Genomic DNA, 26,592 nt, shown 5'->3' on the forward strand with positions numbered 1-26,592 from the left:
TTTTGTCCCTTCTCTTCCCTTTATTTATTCAGTCATTTATCACACATTTATCACATATCACTTTTGATTCATGTATATTTATTTTGTACTTTGGGGTATAATCCATTGTCCATTTTTTTGAGCACTTCCTTCCTTTTTGGTATTACAAGAGACACTCCAGGATGCTCTTGTATTTCCCCTACCCCAGCCCTGAAAACCACTATTTCTCCAGGAAGCCATGGTTCCTCTTGGAGAATGGTATTTAGAAACCAAGCTCTGGATGCTGTATGTGCTTTTTGGGTGTCTTTGTGTCTGGGCCCTGTTTAGTGGACAGAGCTAGATAATATATGTGTACTAAGAAACATATCTGTCATTGTTCCTGGCCTATCATTTTGTATTTCTGTTAAATTTATACTGAGGTTTAAGACTCTAATCCAGTATGTGGTAGGATTTTAATGTCACAGCTTAATTTCCAAGCCATGTTCTAGCTAAGTAAACACAGTGAGAAAATTTCAAAAATACGGAATGGCTAGGTAATGAAATGTTAACCCAAGGCGGTAATTTTCAGTGAATAGTTCTATCAACTACTTCTAAGTAGTTGAGAGGTCAGTATAGTTTTTCTTTATTTACTTTTAAGATGTTATAAATGTCTTAACTATTGCAGCTTTACATATTCAAAGATGCATGTTTAATTCAGTATAGTGGGTTATTGACATTAATTTTCTTTCATAAATTGAACACTGTACTCTCTTTTGGCAAACCAATATGAGAGAGAGAAACCAGGCAGCTTTTCAATTTTCTCATTTGCAAGTGATAGCAATAATTTCTACCCCATGAGGTTTTAGTGAAGCATAAATACATGTATGTATTTGAAAGTACCTTGTAAATTCTACATGCTAGCTTAGAGAATATATGTTAGATTGCCATCATTTAACAAGAATTGGTTAAATACATTTATTCTGGTATAATTTTTAATATGTATCATAATCAGAGACATCTCAGAGTTGATTATTCCAATTTTATAAATTGTTTCACAACAAGAATCTCCTATTCATTAATTAAGCTCACATTATTGAGCTCTTACTTTGTGTTAGGCACAAAACAAACATTAGCCAGCCCACATCCAAAGAAATCTAATAATCTAATTCCTAACTTAGTAGCCTATTTAACTTTTAGCAGTAATGGAAACTAGGCAGGAGTCCAGTTCACTAGAAGTCTTTGTCAGCCTTGACGAGGTACTTTTGTGATTTGTTATCCTCACCTTGAAAGGAAACTCCAGGAGAGCAGTAGTATTGCCTTTTGGGATCCAAGCTTTCCCATCTAGGTGCTTAGGGAAGATTTAGTGAACAAAGAAATGAAGGCAAGAGTTGGGCCAAGTCTCTGACAGCTATAGCTTAAAGCCTAATTTTCAGAAATAGAGGGAGCCTGTGTAGTGCTGCGGGAAGCACAGGTAGGTCTTTCTTTTCGGGACTAGAGACACTGTCCCCCATCCTTTCCTCTTCTTAGTCACTCCCCCAAAGCCCTAGCAGGAAACTCGCTTACTAAGCCCCCTATTATGTTAACTTCCTAGGTACCAGAGTATCAAATGAACTAATTAGGTATTGAGTTCCCTGAAAGCCCATTGTAAAATTAGTGTTGGAGACTGTGGATAGTACCCATTATATTGGGTGGTGTATTAATACCATGTTTCTCTGTATAATTTTTATTTTAGGCTGAGGGGAAGATAACATTTATTGATTACCTAACATATGTCAAGTACAATGCTGGGTACTTTACAGTGTATAACTTCACTTAATTAGAAGGAGTAGACATCATCTGCATCATAGAGATGATGAAATCAAGGTCAAACTGCCAATAAATAGCAGAGCTGGTCTTTGAATCTTGGTTTTGTTGACTTCAAAGACTATGATCTTTCTACTATGTGAACATTTTTAAGGTAAAGCTAACTCATTTTACTCTTCTAATAAGGTACTTTGCATCAGAATCTTTTGGAAGATTACACTGACCTTTACTATATTTTTTAATACAAGAGATTGAAATAACGTATTAAAGTTTTGTAGTATACTGTGATGTAAGGTGCCAGATTTCTTTCTTTTTCTTTTTTTTTTTTTTTTAAAGATTTTATTATTTGACAGAGAGAGACACAGCGAGAGAGGGAACACAAGCAGGGGGAATGGCAGAGGGAGAGGGAGAAGCAGGCTCCCCGCTGAGCAGGGAGCCCAGTGCGGGGCTTGATCCCAGGACTCTGGGATCATGACCTGAGCAGAAGGCAGACGCTTAACGACTGAGCCACCCAGGCGCCCCGAGATGCCAGATTTCTTGTACAGGGAGTTAAATGTGAACTCCAATTCTCTTCCCATTAAAACACATTTACCAAAATTTGTCGTCTACTATCTATAGGAAAAGAGAAAGGAATCCCATGGATATATTTGACATGGCTAGGCATCGACTGCAAGCTCCTGTGAGAAGACAGTCGCCTAAGGGCTTAGATGCTACTACTTTTCAGAATATTCATGACTTCAATGAGCTGAAAGATAGAGGTGAGTAGAATGCTGCTCTTTTATATACAGCCTGTGTTCTCCCCATATTCAAGTATTTATTTTTATCCTTTTTCTAAAGTAAAGTTTCATCTAGGATACCTATTTCAAATAATGATGAATAAAACTCTATATACTTGGGGCACCTGGGTGGCTCAGTCGTTAAGCGTCTGCCTTTGGCTCAGGTCATGATCCCAGGGTCCTGGGATTGAGCCCCACATTGGGCTCCCTGCTCAGCAGAAAGCCTGCTTTTCCCTCTCTCCCACTCCCCCGCTTGTGTTCCTTCTCTTGCTGTCTCTCTCTGTTGAAAAATAAATAAAATCTTTAAAAAAACAAAAAACAAAAAAACAACAACAAAAAACTCTATATACTTTAGTTCTTCATGTTACCAATCTGGTAGATGAGGCTTTGGTTTGTCTCTTTTCTTTTGGAGAGCATACAGCTGTTAAAGCCTCTCCGGAGTGGATTAGATCAGGTAGACTAATGAGAAGAGTGGCACTTAATGGAAGTCATTATTGGAGGGGGACAGGGCAAGCTGAGCTTGGGAAAGAGACTAAGAAGGAACAGCCAGAGTGACTGGAGAATGTGGTATCCTGAAAGCTGAGGGAACAGAGTGTGTCAAGGAGAAAGAATCGTGTAAGAGGAATATTACAAAGTATCATTTGGGTCAGAGGTCACTGGTGACCTCAGTTAGATCTTTTCTGGTGGAATTAGGGCATCAGAAGCCAACTAACATTGGAATGAGGACTGACTAGGAGGCAAAGTGTTGCAGGCAGTGACAACCCCTGGAGGAAGCTTGGCTGGGAAGGGGAAGAACGGAGGGTCCAGAGCTGGGGGAGCGCATTCGGATGCTACTGTGGAGGGTGGGTTGTGACAGGGTAAGAGGTGTGTGTAGGATATGAGAGAGAGGGAGGGAATGATGAGAGCAGAGTCCCTGAGTAGGCAGGAGCAAATAGAGGATATTTGAAGGGAGAGAGTTGAGAAGATTTGATGTAGCGCTTAGAAGGAGGAGAAAAAGCTTAGTAGGGAAATAAGATTACCAGGAGACATAGGGGTCTGGGAGACTGAAAATGTGTAGAGGAACCAAAATGTGTTATATGTGATTTTTCCTTTTGGACCATTTAATAGAGCAGGTGTTGGAGTTGAGGTGGCAAATTGTTGGATGTGTGGTCATATGACGTATACCAGATGAGCCAGAATTGAACTTTTCTTCTTTTTACTTTTAAAAGTAGTATCTATTACAGAAAATTTTGAAAACACAGAAAGATAGATAAGAGGGGAAAATCACCTTACTCAAACCACCTAAATATTTCTGGTCTTCTTTCTGAGCCTATTTAAAACAAAAAAAGTATGGGGCGCCTAGGTGGCTCAGTCGTTTAAGAGTCTGCCTCGGCTCATGTCATGATCCCAGGGTCCTGGGATGGAGTCCCACATTGGGCTCCCTGCTCGGCGGGAAGCCTGCTTCTCCCTCTCCCACTCCCCCTGCTTGTGTTCCCTCTCTCGCTGTCTCTCTCTCTCTCTGTCAAACAAATAAATAAAATCTTGAAAAACACAAAACAACAAAAAAAGTAAAACAAGGGCGCCTGGGTGGCTCAGTTGGTTAAGCGACTGCCTTCGGCTCAGGTCATGATCCTGGAGTCCCGGGATCGAGTCCTGCATCAGGCTCCCTGCTCAGCAGGGAGTCTGCTTCTCCCTCTGATCCTCCCCCATCTCATGCTCTCTCTCTCTGTCTCATTCTCTCTCTCAAATAAATAAATAAAATCTTAAAAAAAAAAAATAAAACAAAAACAACATATACCTTATTTAATTTTCTCTTTTGTTTTTCATTTAGATTTACAAGTGTCATCGGTTACATTTACTGTTGTTTTTTAATGCTATCATTTATTTATTTATTTGATCGTTGGTTAACTAGAATTTGGTTAATTTATTACAACAATCCAATTGCAAAGCAACCCATTTATTTATTTATTTTTTATTATGTTCAGTTAGCCAGCATATAATATATCATTAGTTTTTGGTGTAGTGTTCAGTGATGCATTAGTTGCGTATAACACCCAGTGTTCATCCCAACACGTGCCCTCCTTAATTGCCATCACCCGGTTACCCCATCCCCCTCCTTCTGTAACCCTCAGTTTGTTTCCCCGAGTCCAGAATCTCTCATGGTTTGTCTCCCTCTCTGGTTTCTTCCCATTCATTTTTCTCTCCCTTCCCCTATGGTGCTCTGTGCTATTCTTTATGTTCCACATATGAGTGAAACCATATGATTGTCTTTCTCTACTTATTTCACTTAGCATAATCCCCTCCAGTTCCATCCATGCTGATGCAAATGGTGGGTATTCATCCTTTCTGATGGCTGAGTAATATTCCATTGTATATGGGAGGCGTTGTATTAAGCCAGTGGGTCTCAGAGTTTGGTCAGGGGACTTGTGCAGTCAGAACTGTTTTCATTATAAACTAAGACATTATTTGTCTTTTTCATGTTTATTCTCGCATGTGTGTACAGTTTTTCTGGAGGTTACAAATGTGATAACTTCATTGCTCTGATGCTAATAATATATTTGTGTATTCTCATGTTTTAAAAATTTCTTAATTTTAATTTCTAATAAGGCCTGTGTGTGTGAGAAAGAGAGACATAGATAAAAGCTCCTTGGGGTCCTCAAAGAGTATAAAGAGATCGTGAGAACAAAAAAGGTTTACACCATAAAATTGAGCATTCATTTCCCTGTATGATTTCCACATTGAATCCTCGTTCATTATATGACTCGGTTTTTGAGGTTTCTTAAAGTTTTTACAGAGAGGAAACTGAGTCTGGAAGTGGCCAAGTCAGGGTCCATCCAATCCAAGTTCATGTGTCCAGAGTGTCTTCTGTTAACTTTGCTCTTAACCATTTTCTAGTTCTTACTCAACCTGGCTCCCATGTTTTTATTATATTATACTTTTAAATTATTTTGGTAATTGTGGCAATTTCTGATCATAAAGCCTTTTACATATTTATGATCATTCCTTTAGATTATATTCCAGTAGTATAATTAGAAGATCAACGGGAATAATAGTTTCAAGGCTTTTTAGATGTATGAACTATATTTTTGTTCTCAAGATTTAAAAATGAAGTTTTAACATTTTCATTCTGATCACTTGATATTCTTGAACTTGTGGAATAGATGAATTCTTAGATTGTCATTTCCTCCACTAATGACATCTCTCCTAAAATTCCAGCCAGTCTGCCTTTATCTTGCTTTTTGTATGATATTGGCAAGGGTTAAAATATTAATTGGCCAATAACATTATGTTTCATTTTTTCAGTATATTTTAGGGACTGCTGTGATTACAGTGTCTGATGGCTCCCTGAGCTGTAGCCCTGTCACTAACTGCTTGGCTATCACCTGTACCTAGTTGCCCAGCTGTGTGCTCTGGGGGGCATCTTGGGGAGTGGGGAGGTACAGATGGAGAATGCCTAATAAGCTACTGCTTGTTCTGGGGCAGGGCAGGGGGGTTCCTTTTAATGTTGATAAGTTTGTGAAAGGGCATTTACTTAAAGAATATTAATTTCGTGTTCTTGAGTTTTATGACAATTTTAATATCTTTTGACTTTGGTGATATTTTATTATTTTAATTGTTCCCTTGATTTTGAAATTAGGTTACTCATCTGTTACTTATAGTGAAGTTTTATAAAATCTCCTTTGGAAACAAGATTGAACTTAGCTATATATTTTTTGTACTAGATTCAGAAACACGAGTTGATCTGAAATTTGTATACCCGGATCCTCCAAGAGATCACCACACCTTAGAGATTCAGCAGCAAGCCCTGCTAAGAGAGCAGCAGAAGAAACTGAATAGAATGAAGATGCTGGAAGGTGCTGAAGGTAAGAAATAGTCATTCCTATCTCAAATAGTATCAGTGGGTTGTTTGTTGTTGTTGTTGGCTTCTTTTCTCTCTGGTATTGATTTCAGTCCCAGGCAGCTTCCCACCACTGGCAGCTCCATGCTCACATGGCCCTTTTGGCAGATAGTCCCAGAAAAGGGCAGGTCCCAAGAGGGCTCTGATTGGTGTGGCTGAGGTATGTTATGTGTGAGAGGAGTCCAGGGAGGATTGAGGACCTCGGCTAGGCCAGGTGCCATCTGCAGCAGGAAGTAGGAGCCAGGGGAAGGAGTGCTGGGCAAACACACCAGTGCCCTATGGGGCATTTCTTTGCCATGTGTGTCTGACAGGTTTTGATATGGCATCAAATCTGTTCAGCAAGACTGGGCTATGAATGTGTGTCCGTATAATCAGCCAGTCAACAGATGCTGAGTGCCTACGGTGAGCACAAGTACTGACCCATATCCGGGGGATGTGATGATGAATGAAATATGCTCCTCCTGTCAAGGAGCTTATACTTTGTTGGAGGAGATGCTAAATAAGCATAAGTGTGCTGAATGCTGCAAAGGAGAATCTAGGTTCCCTTGGGAGTATGGAACTGGGGGTGGGGGAGCACCTGATGGCAGAGTGGGGGTAGCTGCCTCACAGAGCAGAGCATCTGTGGGCCCTGTTGGCCCAGTGTCCTGCAGGACTTCACATATTTCCCCAGCTTTGCCAGCCTGCAGGCCACTGAGGGTGGCCATGGAAAATGAGTCCTAAAAACACAACAATCCAGTAATAAGAATGAGAAGACATTCTCATTCTCAGGCCTGCAGGATCTGAGGAATGTTTTTTGACCAGGAGACATTATCACAGGAGTAAGTGGTGCACCATTTTAGGCCCAGGTCAGGACTTTGATAAAGATTGATACAGGGAAAGTCTTTCCTCCATCTTGTACAGGACTTTTCACAGTAGTCTCATAGATCACCCTCTGACAGCAGAGTAACCCAGATTCTATGATAAATAGTAGGCATGTCATCAGAGAAGAAAAGCTAGGACATTCTTCAACCTTTACAAGCATTTTGGTGGAATTTTTCCCGAGGAGACCCAGCTGATGATCTGATCTGGTGTAGTCTTGGCATATTAGGCTGATTAACCCAAAAGTAGTCCCCAGGTGGAGGGATGCAGGTGCATTTTGGCACTGAGGGTATTCATCTGCCATAGCAGCCACCGGCGAACTTCCAGTAAACATGATGATGACTGAATTAATAAGCAAATGGCTTAACTATAAAAGTCACAAACATGGTATAAAATAGTCTGAGAAGGAATACAGGCTGTCATTCATTGGTAGCCTGTTCATTCCCAAAGGCAGTCTCTAAAAGACAAAATGCACTATTTAGAGGAACACAGAGGAACGCTGGTCAAATCCACAAGGGGCCTTTGGGACGCCTGTTCCAGAATCTCTGTGGAACCAGGTGCCTGGAGCTGAACTAATTCCATGTGAGGGGCCGTGTTTAACTCCACTCAGCCACTGGAAATTGGGTTGTGGAAATATGAGTGAAACTGGTGAAGAATCCTGCTTTTCTTTTTCTGCAGACATCAGTTTTAAGCTCATAATGACTTTTAGTTTTTCTAGTCAATTAGAATGGGTGCTGAGTTAGTTATATTTATTAATAAGTAATATCTTAACATTCTAAAATGTGGTAGTTGAAAAAGAATTTCTGTAGAGAGCTATTCACAAAAGATATTCTAAAAGGTTTTTTTTTTTTTGATATTCTAAAAGTTTTTATTTTTAAAATGTTTTCTTTTTTTTTTTTTTCCCTCCATTAACTACAGTTGACTTGGATGCCATCCCAAGTGCTAAAGTACGGGACCGCAGAATGGTAAGAAACCAGTTACAATTTTTCAAGATAATTTTTGGGGGATAAAAAATTTTAGGCATATGGTAAGTGAGTAATCCAATTTTGAATATTGAACTAAGAAAGAATTTAAATCTTGTCTCATCCATGTAGTGGGTAGGTAGAGATATATTAGTAGAATATGTAGAGAGAAAGCATATTGTTATACGAAGTGTAGTGTGTTACAAGACTTTAGAGCTAGGCTGTTCAGGTTGGTCTGTTTTAGCTATGTGACTTAAGGCAGGGTATTTAATCTTTTCTGTGCCTTAGCTCCCTTATCTGTAAAATGGGATAATATTACTTATCTCTGAGGGTGGCTATAAGAATTATTATTTGTGAGAGGAGAAGCAAGATGAAGGAGGAGTAGGAGACCTAAATTTCATCTGGTCCCAGGAATTCAGTAGATAGTCATCAAGCCACTCTGAACACCTACGAACTCAACAGGAGATTGAAGAAAAGAATAGCAGCAACTCTCTGAACAGAAAAGCGACCACTTTATGGAAGAGAAGTGAATCCGAGGCGATATTCGGGAAGATAGACGGCGGGGGAGGGGGTCTCCGTCAGCCGCTATTGGCAAGTGATAGAGCAGCAGAGCACAAAATGGGAACTTTCAGAAGTCTGCTCCACTGAGGGATGTGGCTCCAGTGCTAAGTGTGGGGTGGAACCCTCCCTGGGACAGTGCGATGTGAGGACCCTTGGGGTCACGGAAAGACCAGGGATGCCTGAGTGCAGCAGAGCTCCCACGTATTGGAGCAGGGAAGCCGGCTGCAGAGACGGAGCTCAGGCGTGGGCTGTCAGCTTGGGGTTGCCATAAACCGTGATCCGCGGCACAGTCGGGCCACTGCTCCTCCAGCAGGGACCCAACAAACGGCAGATCCGGGGAGACTCCACTTCCTCCCCTGGGAAGAGCGGCGCGGGAGCGCACCACAGGGATCTGCTGGGTTTGGAGACTCCAAACAGGGTCATGTGACAGAGGTAGAGACCCTCGGTCACAGGCCGGGTGAGCACAGAGGGCGGCCGGAGACTGGGGAGACAGGAGTGATTGACTGCTTTTCTCTGGGGGCTCACTGAGGAGTGGGGCCCCGAGTTCTCGGCTCCTCCGGGGCGGAGATTGGGAGGTCGCCATTTTCACTCTTGTCCTCCAAAGCTGGATGGAAAGCTTGCAGGGAACAAAAGCTCCCCAGAGCAAACCCGAGCAGATTACTTAGCCCAGAGCCAGCAAGGGTGGGGCAATTCCGCCTGGGGCAAAGACATTTGGGAACCACAGCAACAGACCCCTCCCCCGGAAGATCGGCAAGAACAGCCAGCCAAGACCAAGTTTACTGATCAATGAGAACGGCAGAACTCCAGAGCTAGGGGAATACTGCACATAGAATTCATGGATTTTTCCCCCCTGATTCTTAAGTCTTTCAAAGTTAATCTTTTTAATTTTTTTTTTTTTTTTGAATTTTTCTTTTTCCCTTTTTCAAACAACATCTTATCAATCCCTTTTTAAAAAATCTTTATTTTTCATTTTTAGAGTCATAGTCTATCCCTTCATAGGAGTTAACCTTATTTTTGGTGTATATATATAAGTTGTTCTCTCTTTAAAATTTTGGGATACAGTTTCTTCTAACAGACCAAAATATACCCCAAATCTCTAGTGTATGGCTTTGTTCTAGTCTCCTGCCTGATCACATTCTTTTCCTTCCTTTCTTTTTTATTTTTTTGTAATTCCTCTTCTTTCTTTTTTCAACCAACTTATCTTCTCAATTCCTTTTATAAAATCTTTTATAATTTTCATCTTTACAGTCATATTCTATCCCTTCATCATATTTACTTATTTTTGTACATATAGAAGTTTTTCTTTCTTTAAAATTTTGGGAGGCACTTTCTTCTAACAGACCAAATTACGCCCAGAATCTGGTGTGTGGCACTGATCTATGCACCAGCCTGATCATATCTGATCATATTCTTTTTTTTTTTTTTTATCTTTTTCTTTTTCTTTTTTCTTTCTTTCCTTTTCTTGTCCCCCGGTTTCAGGTCTCTTCTGTTTTGTTTAGTGTATATTTTTCTGGGGTCGTTTTTACCCTGTTAGCATTTTGTTCTCTCATTCATCTGTTCTCCTCTGGACAAAATGACAAGATGGAAAAAAATCACCTCAAAAAAAAGAACAAGAGGCAGTACCAACTGCCAGGGACCTAATCAGTACAGACATTAGTAAGATGTCGGAACTAGAGTTCAGAATGACGATTTTAAAGATACTAGTTGGGCTTGAAAACATGGAAGATATTAGAGAAACCCTTTCTGGAGAAATAAAAGAACTAAAAACTAAGCAAGTCGAAATCAAAAAGGCTATTAATGAGGTGCATTCAAATATGGAGGCTCTAACTGCTAGGATGAATGAGGCACAAGAGACCATTAGTAATATAGAAGACCAAATGATGGAAAATAAAGATGCTGAGAAAAAGAGAGATAAACAACTACTGGATCACAAGGGCAGAATTCAAGAGACAAGTGATACCATAAGACGAAACAATATTAGAATAATTGGGATCCCAGAAGAAGAAGAAAGAGAGAGAGGGGCAGAAGGTATATTGGAACAATTATAGCAGAGAACTTCCCTAATTTGGGGAAGGAAACAGGCATCAAAATCCAGGAGACACAGAGAACCCCCCCCCTCAAAATCAATAAAAATAGGTCAACACCCCAACATCTAATAGTAAAACTTAGGAGTCTCAGAGACAAAGAGAAAATCCTGAAAGTAGCTCAGGACAAGAGATCTGTAACCTTCAATTGTAGAAACATTAGATTGGCAACAGACATATCCACAGAGACCTGGCAGGCCAGAAAGGACTGGCATGATATATTCAGAGCACTAAACGAGAAAAATATGCAGCCAAGAATGCTATATCCAGCTAGGCTGTCATTGAAAATAGAAGGAGAGAGAAAAAGCTTCCAGGACAAACAAAAACTAAGGAATTTGCGAACACCAAACCAGCCCTACAAGAAATATTGAAAGGGGTCCTCTAAGCAAAGAGAGAGCCTAAAAGTAACATAGACCAGAAAGGAACAGAGAATATCTACAGTAACAGTCACCTTACAGGCAATACAATGGTATTAAATTCATATCTTCCAATAGTTACCCTGAATGTAAATGGGCTAACTGCCCAAATCAAAAGACACAGGCTATCAGATTGGATAAAGAAACAAGACCCATCGATATGCTATCTGCAAAAGACTCATTTGAGACCCAAAGACACCCCAGACTGAAAGTGAGGGGGTGGAAAATCATTTACCATGCTAATGGACACCAAAAGAAAGATGGGGTGGCAATCCTTATATCAGACAAATTAGATTTTTAAACCAGATTATAGTAAGAGATGAGGAAGGACACTATATCATACTTAAAGAGTCTAACCAACAAGAAGATCTAACAATTGTAAATATCTATCCCCCTAATATGGGAGCAGCCAATTATATAAGCCAATTAATAACAAAAGCAAACACATCGACAACAATACAGTAATAGTAGGGGACTTTAACACACGCCTCATTGAAGTGGACAGATCATCTAAGCAAAAGTTCCACAAGGAAATAAAGACTTTAAATGGTACACTGGACCAAATGGACTTCACAGATATATTCAGAACATTCCATCCCAAAGCAGCAGAATACACATTCTTCTCTAATGCCCATGGAACATTTTCCAGAATAGATCACATCCTGGGTCACAAATCAGGTCTCAACTGGTACCAAAAGATTGGGACCATTCCCTGCATATTTTTGGATCACAATCTTTGAAACTAGAACTCAACTGCAAGAGGAAAGTCGGAAATAACTCAAATACATGGAGGCTAAAGAGCATCCTACTAAAGAATGAATGGGTCAACCAGGAAAATAAAGAAGAATTAAAGAAATTCATGGAAACAAATGAAAATAAATACACAACTGTTCAAAATCTTTGGGATGCAGCAAAGGCAGTCCTAAGAGGAAAGTATATAGCAATACAAACCTTTCTCAAGAAACAAGAAAGGTCTCCAATACACAACCTAACCCTACACCTAAAGGAGCCTGAGAAAGAACAGTAAATAAAGCCGAAACCCAGCAGGAGAAGAGAAGTAATAAAGATCAGAGCAGAAATCAATGAAATAGAAACCAAAAGAACAGAACAGATCAACGAAACTAGGAGCTGGTTCTTTGAAAGAATTAAGAAGATTGATAAACCCCTGGCCAGACTTATCCAAAAGAAAAGAGAAAGGACCCAAATAAATAAACTCATGAATGAAAGAAGAAAGATCACAACCAACACCAAAGAAATACAAACAATTATAAGAACATATTATGAGCAACTATATGCCAGTAGATTAGATAATCTGGAAGAAATGGATGCATTCCTAGAGATGTACCAACTACCAAAACTGAACCAGGAAGAAATAGAAAACCTGAACAGACCTATAACCACTAAGGAAATTGAAGCAGTAATCAAAAATCTCCCAGCAAACAAAAGCCCAGGGCCAGATGGCTTCCCAGGAGAATTCTACCAAACATTTAAAGAAGAATTAATACCTATTCTTCTGCAACTGTTCCAAAAAATAGAAATGGAAGGAAAACTTCCAAACTCGTTTTATGAGGCCACCATTACCTTGATTTCAAAACCAGACAAAGACCCTATCAGAAAGAATTACAGACCAATATCCTTGATGGACCTGGATGCAAAAATTCTCACCAAAATACTAGCCAATAGGATCCAACAGTACATTAAAAGGATTATTCACTATGACCAAGTGGAATTTATCCCTGGGCTGCAAGGTTGGTTCAACATCCACAAATCAATCAATGTGATATAATACATTAATAAAAGAAAGAACAAGAACCATATGATCCTCTCAATAGATGCAGAAAAAGCATTTGACAAAGTACAGCATCCTTTCTTGATTAAAACTCTTCAGAGTGTAGGGATGGAGAGTACATACCTCAATATCATAAAAGCCATCTATGAGAACCCCACAGCGAATATCATTCTCAATGGGGAAAAACTGAGAGCTTTCCCCCTAACGTCAGGAACACGTCAGGGATGTCCACTATCACCACTGCTGTTCAACATAGTATTAGAAGTCCTAGCCACAGCAATCAGACAACAAAAAGAAATAAAAGGCATCTGAATCGGCAAAGAAGAAGTCAAACTCTCACTCTTTGCAGATGATATGATACTTTGTGTGGAAAACCCAAAAGACTTCACCTCAAAACTGCTAGAACACATACAGGAATTCAGCAAAGCAGCAGGATATAAAGTCAATGCACAGAAATCAGTGGCATTCCTATACACCAACAACAAGACAGAAGAAAGAGAAATTAAGGAGTCAGTCCCATTACAGTTGCTCCCAAAACCATAAGATACCTAGGAATAAATACAACCAAAGAGCAAAGAATCTGTTCTCAGAAAACTATAAAATACTTACGAAAGAAATTGAGGAAGACACAAAGATATGGAAAAACGTTCCATGCTCATGGATTGGAAGAACAAATACTGTGAAGATGTCAATGCTACCTAGAGCAATCTACACATTTAATGCAATCCCTATCAAAATACCATCACCTTTTTTCAAAGAAATGGAAAAAATAATCCTAAAATTTGTATGGAACCAGGAAAGACCCCGAATAGGCAGAGGAATGTTGAAAAAGAAAACCAAAGCTGGTGGCATCACAATTCCGGACTTCAAGCTCTATTACAAAGCTGTCATCATCAAGACAGTATGGTACTGGCACAAAACCAGGCACATATATCAATGGAACAGAATAGAGAGCCCAGAAATGGACCCTCAACTCTATGGTCAACTAATCTTTGACAAAGCAAGAAAGAATGTCCAATGGGAAAAAGTCTCTTCAACAAATGGTGTTGGGAAAATTGGACAGCCACATGCAGAAGACTGAAACTGGACCATTTCTTTATAGCACACACAAAAATAGACTGAAAATGGTTGAAAGACCTAAATGTGAGACAGGAGTCCATGAAAATCCTAGAGGAGAACACAGGCAGCAACCTCTTCGACCTCAGCTGCAGCAGGTTCTTCCTAGAAACATCGCCAAAGGCAAGGGAAGCAAGGGCAAAAATGAACTATTGGGATTTCATCAAGATAAAAAGCTTTTGCACAGCAAAGGACACGGTCAACAAAACCAAAACATAACTGTCATAATGGGAGAAGATATTTGCAAATGACATATCAGATAAAGGGCTAGTATCCAAAATCTATAAAGAACTTATGAAACTCAATACCCAAAGAACAAATGATTCAATCAAGAAATGGGCAGAAGACATGAAGAGACATTTTTCCAAAGAAGACATCCAGATGGCCAACAGACAACTGAAGAAGTGCTCAACATCGCTCGGCATCAGGAAAATCCAAATCAAGACCTCAATGAGATAGCACTCACACCAGTCAGAATGGCTAAAATGAACAAGTCGGGAAATGACAGATGTTGGAGAGGATGTGGAGAAAGGGGAACCCTTCTACACTGTTGGTGGGAATGCAAGCAGTGCAGCCACTCTGGAAAACAGTATGGAGGTTCCTCAAAAAGTTGAAAATAGAGCTAGCCTATGACCCAGCAATTGCACTACTGGGTATTTAACCCAAAGATACAAATGTAGGGATACGAAGGGGTATGTGCACTGTGATGCTTACAGCAGCAATGTCCACAATAGCCAAACTATGGAATGAGCCCAGATGTCCATCGACAGATGAATGGATAAAGAAGAAGTGGTATATATACACAATGGAATATTATGCAGCCGTCAAAAGGAATGAGCTCTTGCCATTTGCAACGATGTGGATGGAACTTGAGGGTATTATGCTGAGCGAAATAAGTCAATCAGAGAAAGACATGTATCATATGAGCTCACTGATATGAGGAATTCTTAATCTCAGGAAACAAACTGAGGGTTGCTGGAGTGGTGGGGGGTGGGAGGGATGGGATGGCTGGGTGATAGACATTGGGGAGGGTATGTGCTATGGTGAGTGCTGTGAATTGTGTAAGACTGTTGAATCACAGACCTGTACCTCTGAAACACATAATACATTATACGTTTAAAAAAAATGAAGAAGATAGCAGGAAGGGAAAAATGAAGGAGGGGAATTTGGAGGGGGAGACGAACCATGAGAGACTATGGACTCTGAGATACAAACTGAGGGTTCTAGAGGGGAGGGTGGTGGGAGGATGGGTTAGCCTGGTGATGGGTATTAAAGGGGGCACGTTCTGCATGGAGCACTGGGTGTTATACACAAACAATCATGGAACACTACATCAAAAACTGATGATATAATGTGTGGTGATTAACGTTACATAATAAAAGAAAAAAAAAGAATTATTATTTGCAAGGCATTCAGGGATAGGCCTAGCACGTAATTTTTATATAAATGTTTATTAAATAAAAAATAGCTCAGGTTGTTGCGGAGATTGAGATGATATATTAGCACAGGGCCTGGTCCATGAGTGCCGTGTGTTTGCTTTCAACATCATTAGCAGCAGTGGAAGTAGGAGTTTATAATATAAGTAGTGGTGAGGACTGTTAACAAAGTCAGCAAGGTAAGGACATCATTCTTCTCCTGAGGAGGTGACGTATGTGCAAAGACTGAATAAAGGGAAGGCATGAGCCACTTTCATGCTGCAGATATGTACTGAATACTGACTGTGGACCAGATACAATCCTAGGTGCTGGGGGTCCTGGAGTGAGCAAAAGGGACAAAAATCCCTGCCCTCTGAGGGCTTAGTTTCTGGTAAGAGGGAGAGACAATAAAATGAAACATACAGTATGTTAAATCATGGGGCTCTGGAGAAAATGGCCTGGAGAAGGGGTCCTGGGTGTCCTGGGGTGACAGGGTTTACAAGATGCAATATAATGGGCATGGAAGGCCTCACCGAGTAGGTAACATTTAAGTAAGGGCATCAGGGAGGTGGCCATTTGAATTACCGGGGGACACATCTGGAGGAAGAAGCTTCTAGATGGCAGCCCTGGGCAGGAGTAGGCTTGGTGCACACAGGGAGCAGTGAGCAGACTGGAGAGTCTGGAGAGCCAGGAGCAGGGGGTTGGGAGCAGATGGGGTAGAGAGGTGATGGGCTGGACTATGGAGCCTCTGAGCCCATCACAGGGTTTTGCCTTTTACACTGTGAATGTGTTGAGATGCTTCTGAAGTTTTGGAGCAGAGTAGTGACAGGGCTACTGCTATAATCTGGTTAAGACATAACGTGATTTAGCCCCAGGCGGGAACAGTGGAAGTGGTCGGAAGTGGCTGGATTTATTTTGAAAGGAGACCTGATAGTATTTTGACATATTGGCTGTGGGGTATGAGGAGTCAAAGGTGAACTTCACGGTTTTGGTTGGGAGTTGCTGTTTATAGTGGCGGCGAAGCTGGAGAAACACATTTGGGGGTGGGTAAGATTAGGAATTTAGTTTAAAACATGGTAAGTTTTGAGATGCTTGTTAAACAACCATTTGGAACTGGCGAGTAGCAGACAGATAAGAGAGTTAAGGGTAAAAGATTGAGGTTGGAAATAAATTTAATTTTCATAAACACAAACAGTATTTATCACATTTTCAGATTATAAAGGTAAGGCTCAGCTTGGCTGTTTTAGTAGCCCAGGGTTACCAGTTGGTAGCTTTTGGTGCTTCAGTTGAAGTGATAATGATGTTGCTAATAGCTACCATTTACAGAGTGACCAGTCTGTGCCAGGTACTTGATGTTTATTTCTCTCAAGTACACAACAAGGTGTGCTTTCCCTATTTGACATAAGAGGAAACTGCGGGCCCATGATCACGCAGTCCATAAGCTGCAAAGCCCAGACTTGAAATCAAGCTAGTCATGAGAGCTCCTCCTTGTCCCCATGCCATACCTATTCCTGAAGTCTGTGCAGGTCGGTAGGTTTCTCTGTATGTGGCAGCCACATTTCTCAGTGAAAAGGTACTGAAATTTAACAGTGGGGATTTTGGTTAAAATCCTGGATTAGTAAAACCATATTTTCCTGAGTAGAAACTCAGCATAAGCCAACAGCTTATCATGGCTTTTACCAAAAAGCTAATAAATTTTGGGCTCCTCATCTTCCTAGAAACTGGACTATATAGAAAATACAGATGAAAGTAGGGCAGATTGTCATGGAGAAGATAGAGCTTACATGGACTTGGATCACTTTTTATTTTATTTTATTTATCTTTTTTGAAAGATTTTATTTATTTATTTGACAAGAGAGAGATAGCGAGAGAGGGAACACTAGCAGGGGGAGTGGGAGAGGGAGAAGCAGGCTTCCCGCAGAGCAGGGAGCCCGATGCAGGGCTCGATCCCAGGACCCTGGGATCATGACCTGAGCCAAAGGCGGACGCCTAACGACTGAGCCACCCAGGCGCCCCTTGGATCACTTTTTAGTTATGTGAAGGACTCTGATGAGGAAGAGAGGTTGGGCGGTATGCAGTGCTAGGAACACCTGGTTCAGTCCATTTGGTAAATATTAGATGCTGTTCATGGTAGAAAACAAAAGTAGAATCAATAGGTGTTAAAAAGGAAAGTTAAATGCAATATATGGAAGAATTCAGTGAAAGAGAACTTTCTAATAATGCTGTGTATTAGTGGAATGTATTTAGAAATTAATGGATAGCTCTTCAGTGGAGTGCTCTAGCACATCCTAGAAATTTGGTGGGGAAGTGGTGGTAGGTGACTTTAGGGTCCTTCCAGAATATAAGGTGACATTATTCTCTAAATGTAAATCTGTTAACCTCTTATTTGAGAGCTCATTATAAGCGCAATCCTAGTGTTATTTTTTCCCCTACTCTTATGTTCCCTCTGTATCTGTGCTATACCTTTGTGACAGCTGCTGTCACATAGGGCTGTCATTGAGTGCATGCCCCTCTCTGTCCCCCATGGGACTGTGATCCACTCCACAGCAGAAACTCTTACTCATCTTTGTTCCTGGCATGGAGGAAATAATAGTAAGTGCACTGTACGGATTTATTGAAAGAATGAATGAATCTTGGCAATGGTTTAAAGACTTTTATTTTTTATTTATTTATTTTTAAGATTTTGTCAGAAAGAGAGCACAAGCAGGGGAAGCTGCAGGCAGAGGGAGAAGCAGGCTTCCTGCTGAGCAAGGAGCCCGGTGCAGGACTCGATCCTAGAACCCTGGGATCATGACCTGAGCCGAAGGCAGACACTTAACTGACTGAGCCACCCAGGCACCCCAGTTTAAAGACTTTTAATATTTAATTGGGTTCATTGCTTCATACTCTATTTTCATCAGCAGTATTGTGACCCCTAATAAAACGGGTCTTTCCTATATTTTTTGGGCATTGGATTGTGGTGTAGGGGGCAAGCAGCCAGTCTTACCTGTCCCCATCCATTTTTGCTAATTTTGGGGACAGTGTGGAGACTTGTGCCTCTTGGTACAAATTTGTTGTTTTTCCATACAGGACTAATAAAAATCACTAATATATGATGTTCCTTTTAGCCCAGAGAGGACTCTGATGATTTCTTGAAAACTTCATTATTGGAATCTGATAGTGCTTTTATTGGTGAGTATATTTATCTTACCAACCTAGTTATTTAAATATTAAGCATTATTTATATTTCTTTTAAGTATTTTTCTCCATACTTAACAAAATTAGTACTTCACTCTTTGTTTTGCAAGGTGGTAAAAAGGAAGTATCCTATTTTACTAACTTAATAATCATCAAATATGACTTACTCTGATTTTGAAAACTTTATAAATAAAATGAGCTTTTGAAATCATAGGAATGGTTCACACAAAAACCTGTACATGAATTTTCATAACAGCTTTACTTCTAATAGCCAAACACTGGAATCAGCCCAGATATCCTTCAACAGGTGAAGAGTTAAACTGTAGTACATCCATACCATGGGATACTGCTTAAGAGATGAGTGGATCAAGATCATCATATCAGTATCCTTGGTGTGAGACTGTTGCTCTTCTTTTGCAAAACATTACTGCTGGGGGGACCTGGGCAAGGTGTGCAAAGGACCTCTTTGATTTCTTAAAACTGCATGTGAATCTTTCCATTTTAAAAGATCATAAGAATATTTTTAGTCTTAAGAAAAAATGTATCTCACGGTACCTCTATGTATCTTCTTATGTATTGTAATATACACATAATTATGTACTCTGATCATAAGCATTTCTGCTGTCTTAGGGCCATCAGGGAATTATATCTCCTACATATTAGTTGTATTTCATGAGATGAAAATTCCAAACTAGCCTATACTTTTTTTTTTTTTAAAGATTTTATTTATTTGAGAGAGAGAATGAGAGAGAGAGAGCACATGAGAGGTGGGAGGGTCAGAGGGAAACAGACTCCCTGCTGAGCAGGGAGCCTGACTCGGGACTCAATCCTGGAACTCCAGGATCATGACCTGAGCCAAAGGCAGTCACTTAACCAACTGAGCCACCCAGGCGCCCTATACTTTTTAATGAGTTTTTCTTTTCCAGGATGTCATATTATGGAGAGTGACTAGAGATGGAGAAACCAGGAGGAAATAGGGATGGGGAGGTAGTCTATGGAAGCATCAGGGAAATGTGACCTGTTCCTGCTAACAGTTAAGACAGTTTGGGGCACCGAAGATGGTGTCTTAGACTATTTCATTATACTACACCAAAGATACAGCAATTTGTCTTTTTGATATCACACAAATATCCCATAGTCATGACTGTTACCACTGTTCTAATGAATGTGGGTAAGGCTTTTGTGTGTGTGATAACCTAGATGAGAAAGTTCTGAGGATCTAAATATATAGCATGTTGACTATAGTTAACAGTACTGCAATGTATACACAAAAGTTGCTATGAGAGAGAGTTTTCATGTCCTCACCCATAACAACAAGAACAACAACAAAATGGTAATTCTGTGAAGGAGGTGAAGGATGTGTTAACTAGCCTTATTGTCAAAAACATTTTGCAATATGTAATTGACCCACATGGGTCAATTGAACAACATGGGTCTGAACTGTGTGGATCCACTTAAACGTGGATTTTTTTCTAGTAAATACAGTACAGTAAATGTATTTTCTCAGTAACATTTTCTCTTGATTCCTTTATTGTAAGAATATATATAGAATATATATGGAACATATAAAGTATGTGTTAATCGACTGTTTGTGTTATCAGTAAGGCTTCTGGTCTACAGTAAAGTTTCTGAGGAGTCCAAAAGTATACGTGCATTTTCGAATGTGCAGGACCCCTGCATGATGCAAGGGTCAGCTGTATACGTAGTATCAGATCATCACATTGTACACCTTAAACTTACACAATGTTCTGTGTCTGTAATAAATTAAGCTGGAAAAAACACAAATTGACTATAAACAATAAGAAAGAAACTCAATCAACAATAAGTTTCCAAAACAGAAAGCACCAGGTCCAGATAGCTTCACTGGTGGATTCTACCAAACATTTAGGGAAAAATTCTATGAATTCTCTAAAACATCTTCCAGAAAATGGAAGCAGAGGGACACATTCTATGTGTCCAGCATTACCCTAATACCAAAACCAGACAAAGAAGAGCACAAGAAAACTACATACCAATACCTCTCATGAATATAGATGCAAAAATTCTCAGCAAAATATTAGCAGATTGAATCCAATAATGTGTGAAGAGAAACACCACAACCAAGTGGGATTTATATCAGGTATGCAAAACTGGTTTACATTCAATTAATATAATTAATCAAAATGTAATCATCGTATCAACAGGCAAAAGAAGACAAATCACATGATCATTATCAGTAGATGCAGAAAGGCACTGAACAGAATCCAATACCCATTCATGATAACTCAGCAAACTAGGGTTATAAGGGAGCATCCTCAACTATCTACAGAAACCCTACAGCCAACATCATATTTAATGATGAGGAGATAGAAACTTTCCTGTAAGACCAGGAACAAGGCAAAGATGTCTCTTCTCACCACTCCTCAACATCATTATGGAAGTCCTAGCTGATGTGCTAAGTCAAGAAAAGGAGGTATACAGATTGGGAAGGGAGCAATAATACTGTCTTTTGCACAGATGACATGATTGTAGGAAATCTGATAAATAAAAGAAACCCTGGTACTAATAATAAATAGTTACAGCACAGTTGCAGGATACCAGGTTAAAACACAGAAGTCAGTTGCTTTCCTATATGTACCAGCAATGAACAAGTGGACTTAGAAAGTTAAAACACAATATCACTTACATTAGCACCCCCCTAAAAAAGAAATACATACAGATCTTGTATTGATTTTATTATGAAAAAAAACTGCAAAACTCTTATGAAATAAAACAGACATTTCATGTTCATGGATTGGGAAATGCAATATGGTTTAAGATACCAGTTCTTCTCAACCTGATCTATAAATTCAGTGCAATCCCAGTTAAACTGATTCTAAAATTTATATGTAGAGGCGAAAGATCCAGAATAGCACAATATGGAAAGAGGACAAAGATGAAGACTGACACTACGTGGCTTACTATAAAGTTAACAGTAATCAAGTGGTGTGGTATTGGCAAAAGAATATACAAATAGATCAATTGAACAGAATAGAGTCTAGAAATAGAGCCAAACAAGTATAGTCCATTGATTTTTGACAAAAGAGCAAAAGCAATGCAATGGACAAAAGATGGTCTTTTCAACAAATGGTGCTAAAACAACTGGATATCTACATGAAAAAAAAAAAAAAAAAAAAAAAAGGAATCTAGACACAGACCTTAGACCCTTCACCAAAATCAACTCAAAGTGGACCATAGACCCAAATTGTAAAATGCAAAATTTTACAACTCCTAGAATATAACAGAGGAGAAGACCTAGAAGAACTTGGGGATGGTGATGACATTTTAGATACAATACCAGAGGTGTAATCCATGAGAGAGAGATTGGATAAACTAGACTTATTTAAAAACTAATGCTCTGTGAAAGACAATGGCAAGAGAATGAGAAGACAAGTTAGAGACTAGGAGAAAATACTTGGCTAAAGACCCATCTGATAAAGGACTGTTAGCCAAAATATACAAAGAACTCTTAAAACTCAACAGTAAGAATTCAATTAAAAGATGGGCAAAAGATCCAAACACATTTCACTAAGACCTACAGATGGCAAATAAGCATATGAAAATATGTCTTTAGGGAAATGTAAGTTAACAACGAGATACCACTGTTAGATAGAATGGCCAAAACCCACAGGAACTCTCACTCAGTGCTGGTGGGAATGTAAAATGGTACAGCCACTTTGGGAGACAGTTTGGATGTTTCTTAAGAAACCAAAGATACTCTTATCTTACAATCCTGCAATTACACTACTTGATATGTACCCAAAGGAGTTGAAACTTAATGTCCATACAAAAACCCACACACAGATATTTATAGCAGTTTTAGGTAATTGCCAAGACCTGGAAGCAGTCAGGATGTCTTTCAGAAGGTGAATGGATGAACATACTGTGATAACCAGACAGTGCGATATTATTCAGTGCTGAAAAGGAATCACAGACCTGTACCTCTGAAACACATAATACATTATATTAAAAAAAAAAAAAAAAAGATAGCAGGAGGGGAAGAATGAAGGGGGGTGGGAATCGGAGGGGGAGACGAACCATGAGAGACTATGGACTATGGAAAACAAACTGAGGGTTCTAGAGGGGAGGGTGGTGGGAGGATGGGTTAGCCTGGTGATGGGTATTGAAGAGGGCACGTTCTGCATGGAGCACTGGGTGTTATACGCAAACAATGAATCATGGAACACTACATCAAAAACTAATGATGTAATGTATGGTGATTAACATAAAAAAAAAGAAATGAGCTACGAAACCATGGAAAGATACAGAGGATCCTTGAATGCATGTGTGTGAAAGAAGCCAATCTGAACAGGCTACATACTATATGATTCAACTATATGACCATCAGGGAAAGGCAAAACTATGGAGGCAGCAGAGAGATCAGCAGTTGCCAGGGGTTACAGCAGAGGGAAGAATGGGTAGGGGTGCACAGAGGAGTTTTAGGGCAGTGAAGCTATTCTGTGGATCCTGTCATAGTGGATACATGTCAAAACCCATGGAATCTACACCACCAAGAGTGAAGCCTAAACTATGGATGTTGGGTGATAATGTGTCAGTGTGGGTTTATTGGTTTTAATGAACATACCACTCTGGTTGTTGATAGTGAGGTAGGCTATGAGTGTGTGAACAGGGGGTATATAGGAATTCCCTATTTTCCACTCCGTTTTCCTGAACTTAAAAACTCTTGTAAACAGTCTATTACTTTTTTTTTTTTTTAAAGCAAGTGCATTAGTGGTAGGGTATATACAGAAATCAGGAAACTTTATTTTTGGAGTTTTAGAAAACCACACCTCATTCAGTAAAATGTAGTATTGCTGCCTTAAAAAAAAACAACTGTACATTTTAAATATCAGAAATTTCGGGGTGCCTGGGTGGCTCAGTCGTTAAAAGTCTGCCTTCGGCTCGGGTCATGATCACAGGGTCCTGGGATCGAGCCCCGCATTGGGTTCCCTGCTCCGCGGGAAGCCTGCTTCTCCTTCTCCCACCCCCCCTGCTTGTGTTCCCTGTCTCGCTCTCTCTGTCAAATAAATAAAATCTTAAAAATATATATATATATCAGAAATTTGAATATCACTTATAGGGTAAATGATAGTGTTGTGTCAGTGTTAAATTTCCTGAATGTGATAATGAAATTGTAGGTATAATGTAGGAGATAGTCCTTGTTCTTAGATAGTACATGCTTAAGTATGTGGGGATGAAGTGTCATGCAACTTGCTGGTTCCGCAAAAACAAGCAACACCACCCCCCCATATAGAAATAAAGTATATGTGGCAAAATAAGAAATGGTGATTTTAGGTATTTATTATAACTTTCCTTTAGGTTTTAATTTTTTAAAATAAAGAGTTGGAAACATCCTTACCTCCATGATCACTAGAGAGGCTGTGATCAAAAAGACTGACAATACCAAGTGTTGGTAAAGATATGGGAAACTAGAACCTTCTTAAAATGTAAAACCACTTCTGAAAATGGTTTGGCAATTGCTCAAAATGCTAAACGTAGAGTTACACAGAATATCCAACAATTTTACTCTTAGGAATATACCCCAAAGAAATGAAAACATGTGGCCACAAAGACATATACACGAATGTTCATAGCAGAATTAATAATTGCCAACTAGAAACAGTTCACATGTCCATCACCTGGTGAATACACAGATAAAATGTGATATATCCATATGATGGAGCACTATACAGCAATAAGAATCAATTGATACATGGTACAACATAAAAGAACCTCGAACACATTATGCTAAGTGGAAGACACAAAATATTACATTGTATATTCCATTTATATGTAATCTCAGGAAAGGTAAATCTCCTGAGCTTGAAAGCAGATCAGTGTTTATTTGGGGCCAGGGAGGTGGGAGTTGTGAGTGATTGCCTGTGAGCACAAGGGAACTTTTTGAGGTGATAGACCTGTTCTAAAACTAGATTGTAATGATGACTGCACAGTTTTATAAAAGTTACTGAACTGTGTACATTTGTAGTAGTTGAGTTTTATTACGTGTAAATAATATCTAAAGCTATTAAATAGAGTCTTGGTTTAGCTTGGAGTAAAAAGATTTGAAATGTTTGTTATTTAAGACTTCTCCTTTGTGTGGTCTTCTTAGGTGCTTACGGTGAGACATATCCTGCCATTGAAGATGATATCCTCCCTCTACAGTCCCAGCTGTCCTCTGCAAGACAGCGCAGGAAGAACAAACAGAAAGGATTGGACTTTGTATGTATGAAATATCTTTTTCTTTTTTCCCGTCTCAGTTTAAGAGAGGTCTGGATACTGACCCATGCTAAATTGGTATGGTCCACAAGAGACTCATTTTAGAACCAAAGACACCTCCAGATTGAAAGTGAGGGGGGTGGAAAACCATTTATCACGCTAATGGACATCAGAAGACAGGGGGGTGGCAATTCTTATATCAGACAAATTAGATTTTAAACCAAAGACTGTAATAGGAGATGAGAAAGGACACTATATCATAATTAAAGGGTCTGTCCAACAAGATCTAACAGCTGTAAATATTTATACCCCTAACATGGGAGCAGCCAAATATATAAGCCAATTAATAACTAAATCAAAGAAACACATCGATAATAATACAATAATAGTAGGGGCCTTTAACAACCCAGGCACTAAAATGGACAGATCATCTAAGCAGAAGATCAACAAGGAAACAAAGGCTTTGAATGACACACTGGACCACATGGACTTCAGAGATATATTCAGAGCATTCCATCCTAAAGCAACAGAATACACATTCTTCTGGAGTCCACATGGAACATTCTCCAGAATAGATCACATACTGGGTCTCAAATCAGGTCTCCACCAGTACCAAAAGACTGGGATCATTCCCTGCATATTTTCGGGCCACAATGCTTTGAAACTAGAACTCAATCACAAGAGGAAATTTGGAAAGAACTCAAATACATGGAGGCTAAAGAGCATCCTACTAAAGAATGAATGGATCAACCAGGAAATCTTGAATTTTAAGAATTCATGGAAACAAATGAAAATGAAAACACAACTGGTCAAAATCTTTGGGATGCAGCCAAGGAAGTCCTAAGAGGGAATTATACAGCAACACAAATCTTTCTCAAGAAACAGGAAAGGTCTCAAATACACAACCTAACCTTATACCTAAAGGAGCTGGAGAAAGAACAGCAAATAAAGCCTGAACCCAGCAGGAGAAGAGAACTAATGAAGATTAGAGCAGAAATCAAAGAAATAGAAACCAAAAGAACAGTAGGACAGATCAATGAAACCAGGAGCTGGTTCTTTAAAAAAGAATAAGACGATAAACACCTGGCCAGATTTATCAAAAAGAAAAAAGGGGGGCGCCTGGGTGGCTTAGCTGGTTAAGCGGCTACCTTCGGCTCAGGTCATGATCCCAGGGTCCTGGGATCGAGCCCCGCATCGGGCTCCCTGCTTGGCGGGAGGCCTGCTTCTCCCTCTCACACTCTCCCTGCTTATGTTCCCTCTCTCGCTGTGTCTCTCTCTCTGTCAAATAAATAAATAAAATCTTAAAAAAAAAATGAAGTTTGGGGCGCCTGAGTGGCTCAGTCGTTAAGCGTCTGCCTTCAGCTTAGGTCATGATCCCGGGGTCCTGGGATCAAGCCCCGCATCGGGCTCCCTGCTCTGCGGGAAAGCCTGTTTCTCCCTCTCCCTTTGTCTGCCTCTCTGCCTATTTGTGCTCTCTATCTCTCAAATAAATAAAATCTTTAAAAAAAAAAAAAAAGGACCCAAATAAATAAAATCATGAATGAAAGAGGAGAGATCACAACCAAC

The 26,592-nt window shown here is 39.8% G+C and overlaps 1 protein-coding gene across 1 annotated transcript in view; it reads left to right on the top strand.

Moving 5' to 3' along the window:
- The window catches only part of CSPP1 (centrosome and spindle pole associated protein 1), a 160,680-nt gene that overhangs the window by 125,713 nt on the left and 8,375 nt on the right, over nt 1-26,592 (top strand). Inside the window, exons 25-29 of the mRNA XM_035011283.1 lie at nt 2,380-2,519; nt 6,239-6,379; nt 8,191-8,237; nt 18,723-18,786; nt 24,920-25,029. Coding sequence (XP_034867174.1) covers nt 2,380-2,519; nt 6,239-6,379; nt 8,191-8,237; nt 18,723-18,786; nt 24,920-25,029 — 502 coding nt within the window. The remainder of the gene's footprint in view (nt 1-2,379; nt 2,520-6,238; nt 6,380-8,190; nt 8,238-18,722; nt 18,787-24,919; nt 25,030-26,592) is intronic.

Source organism: Mirounga leonina, unplaced genomic scaffold, assembly GCF_011800145.1.
Source record: "Mirounga leonina isolate KUSES-001 unplaced genomic scaffold, KU_Mleo_1.0 Mir_165, whole genome shotgun sequence".
Classification (NCBI taxonomy): Eukaryota; Metazoa; Chordata; class Mammalia; order Carnivora; family Phocidae; genus Mirounga; species Mirounga leonina.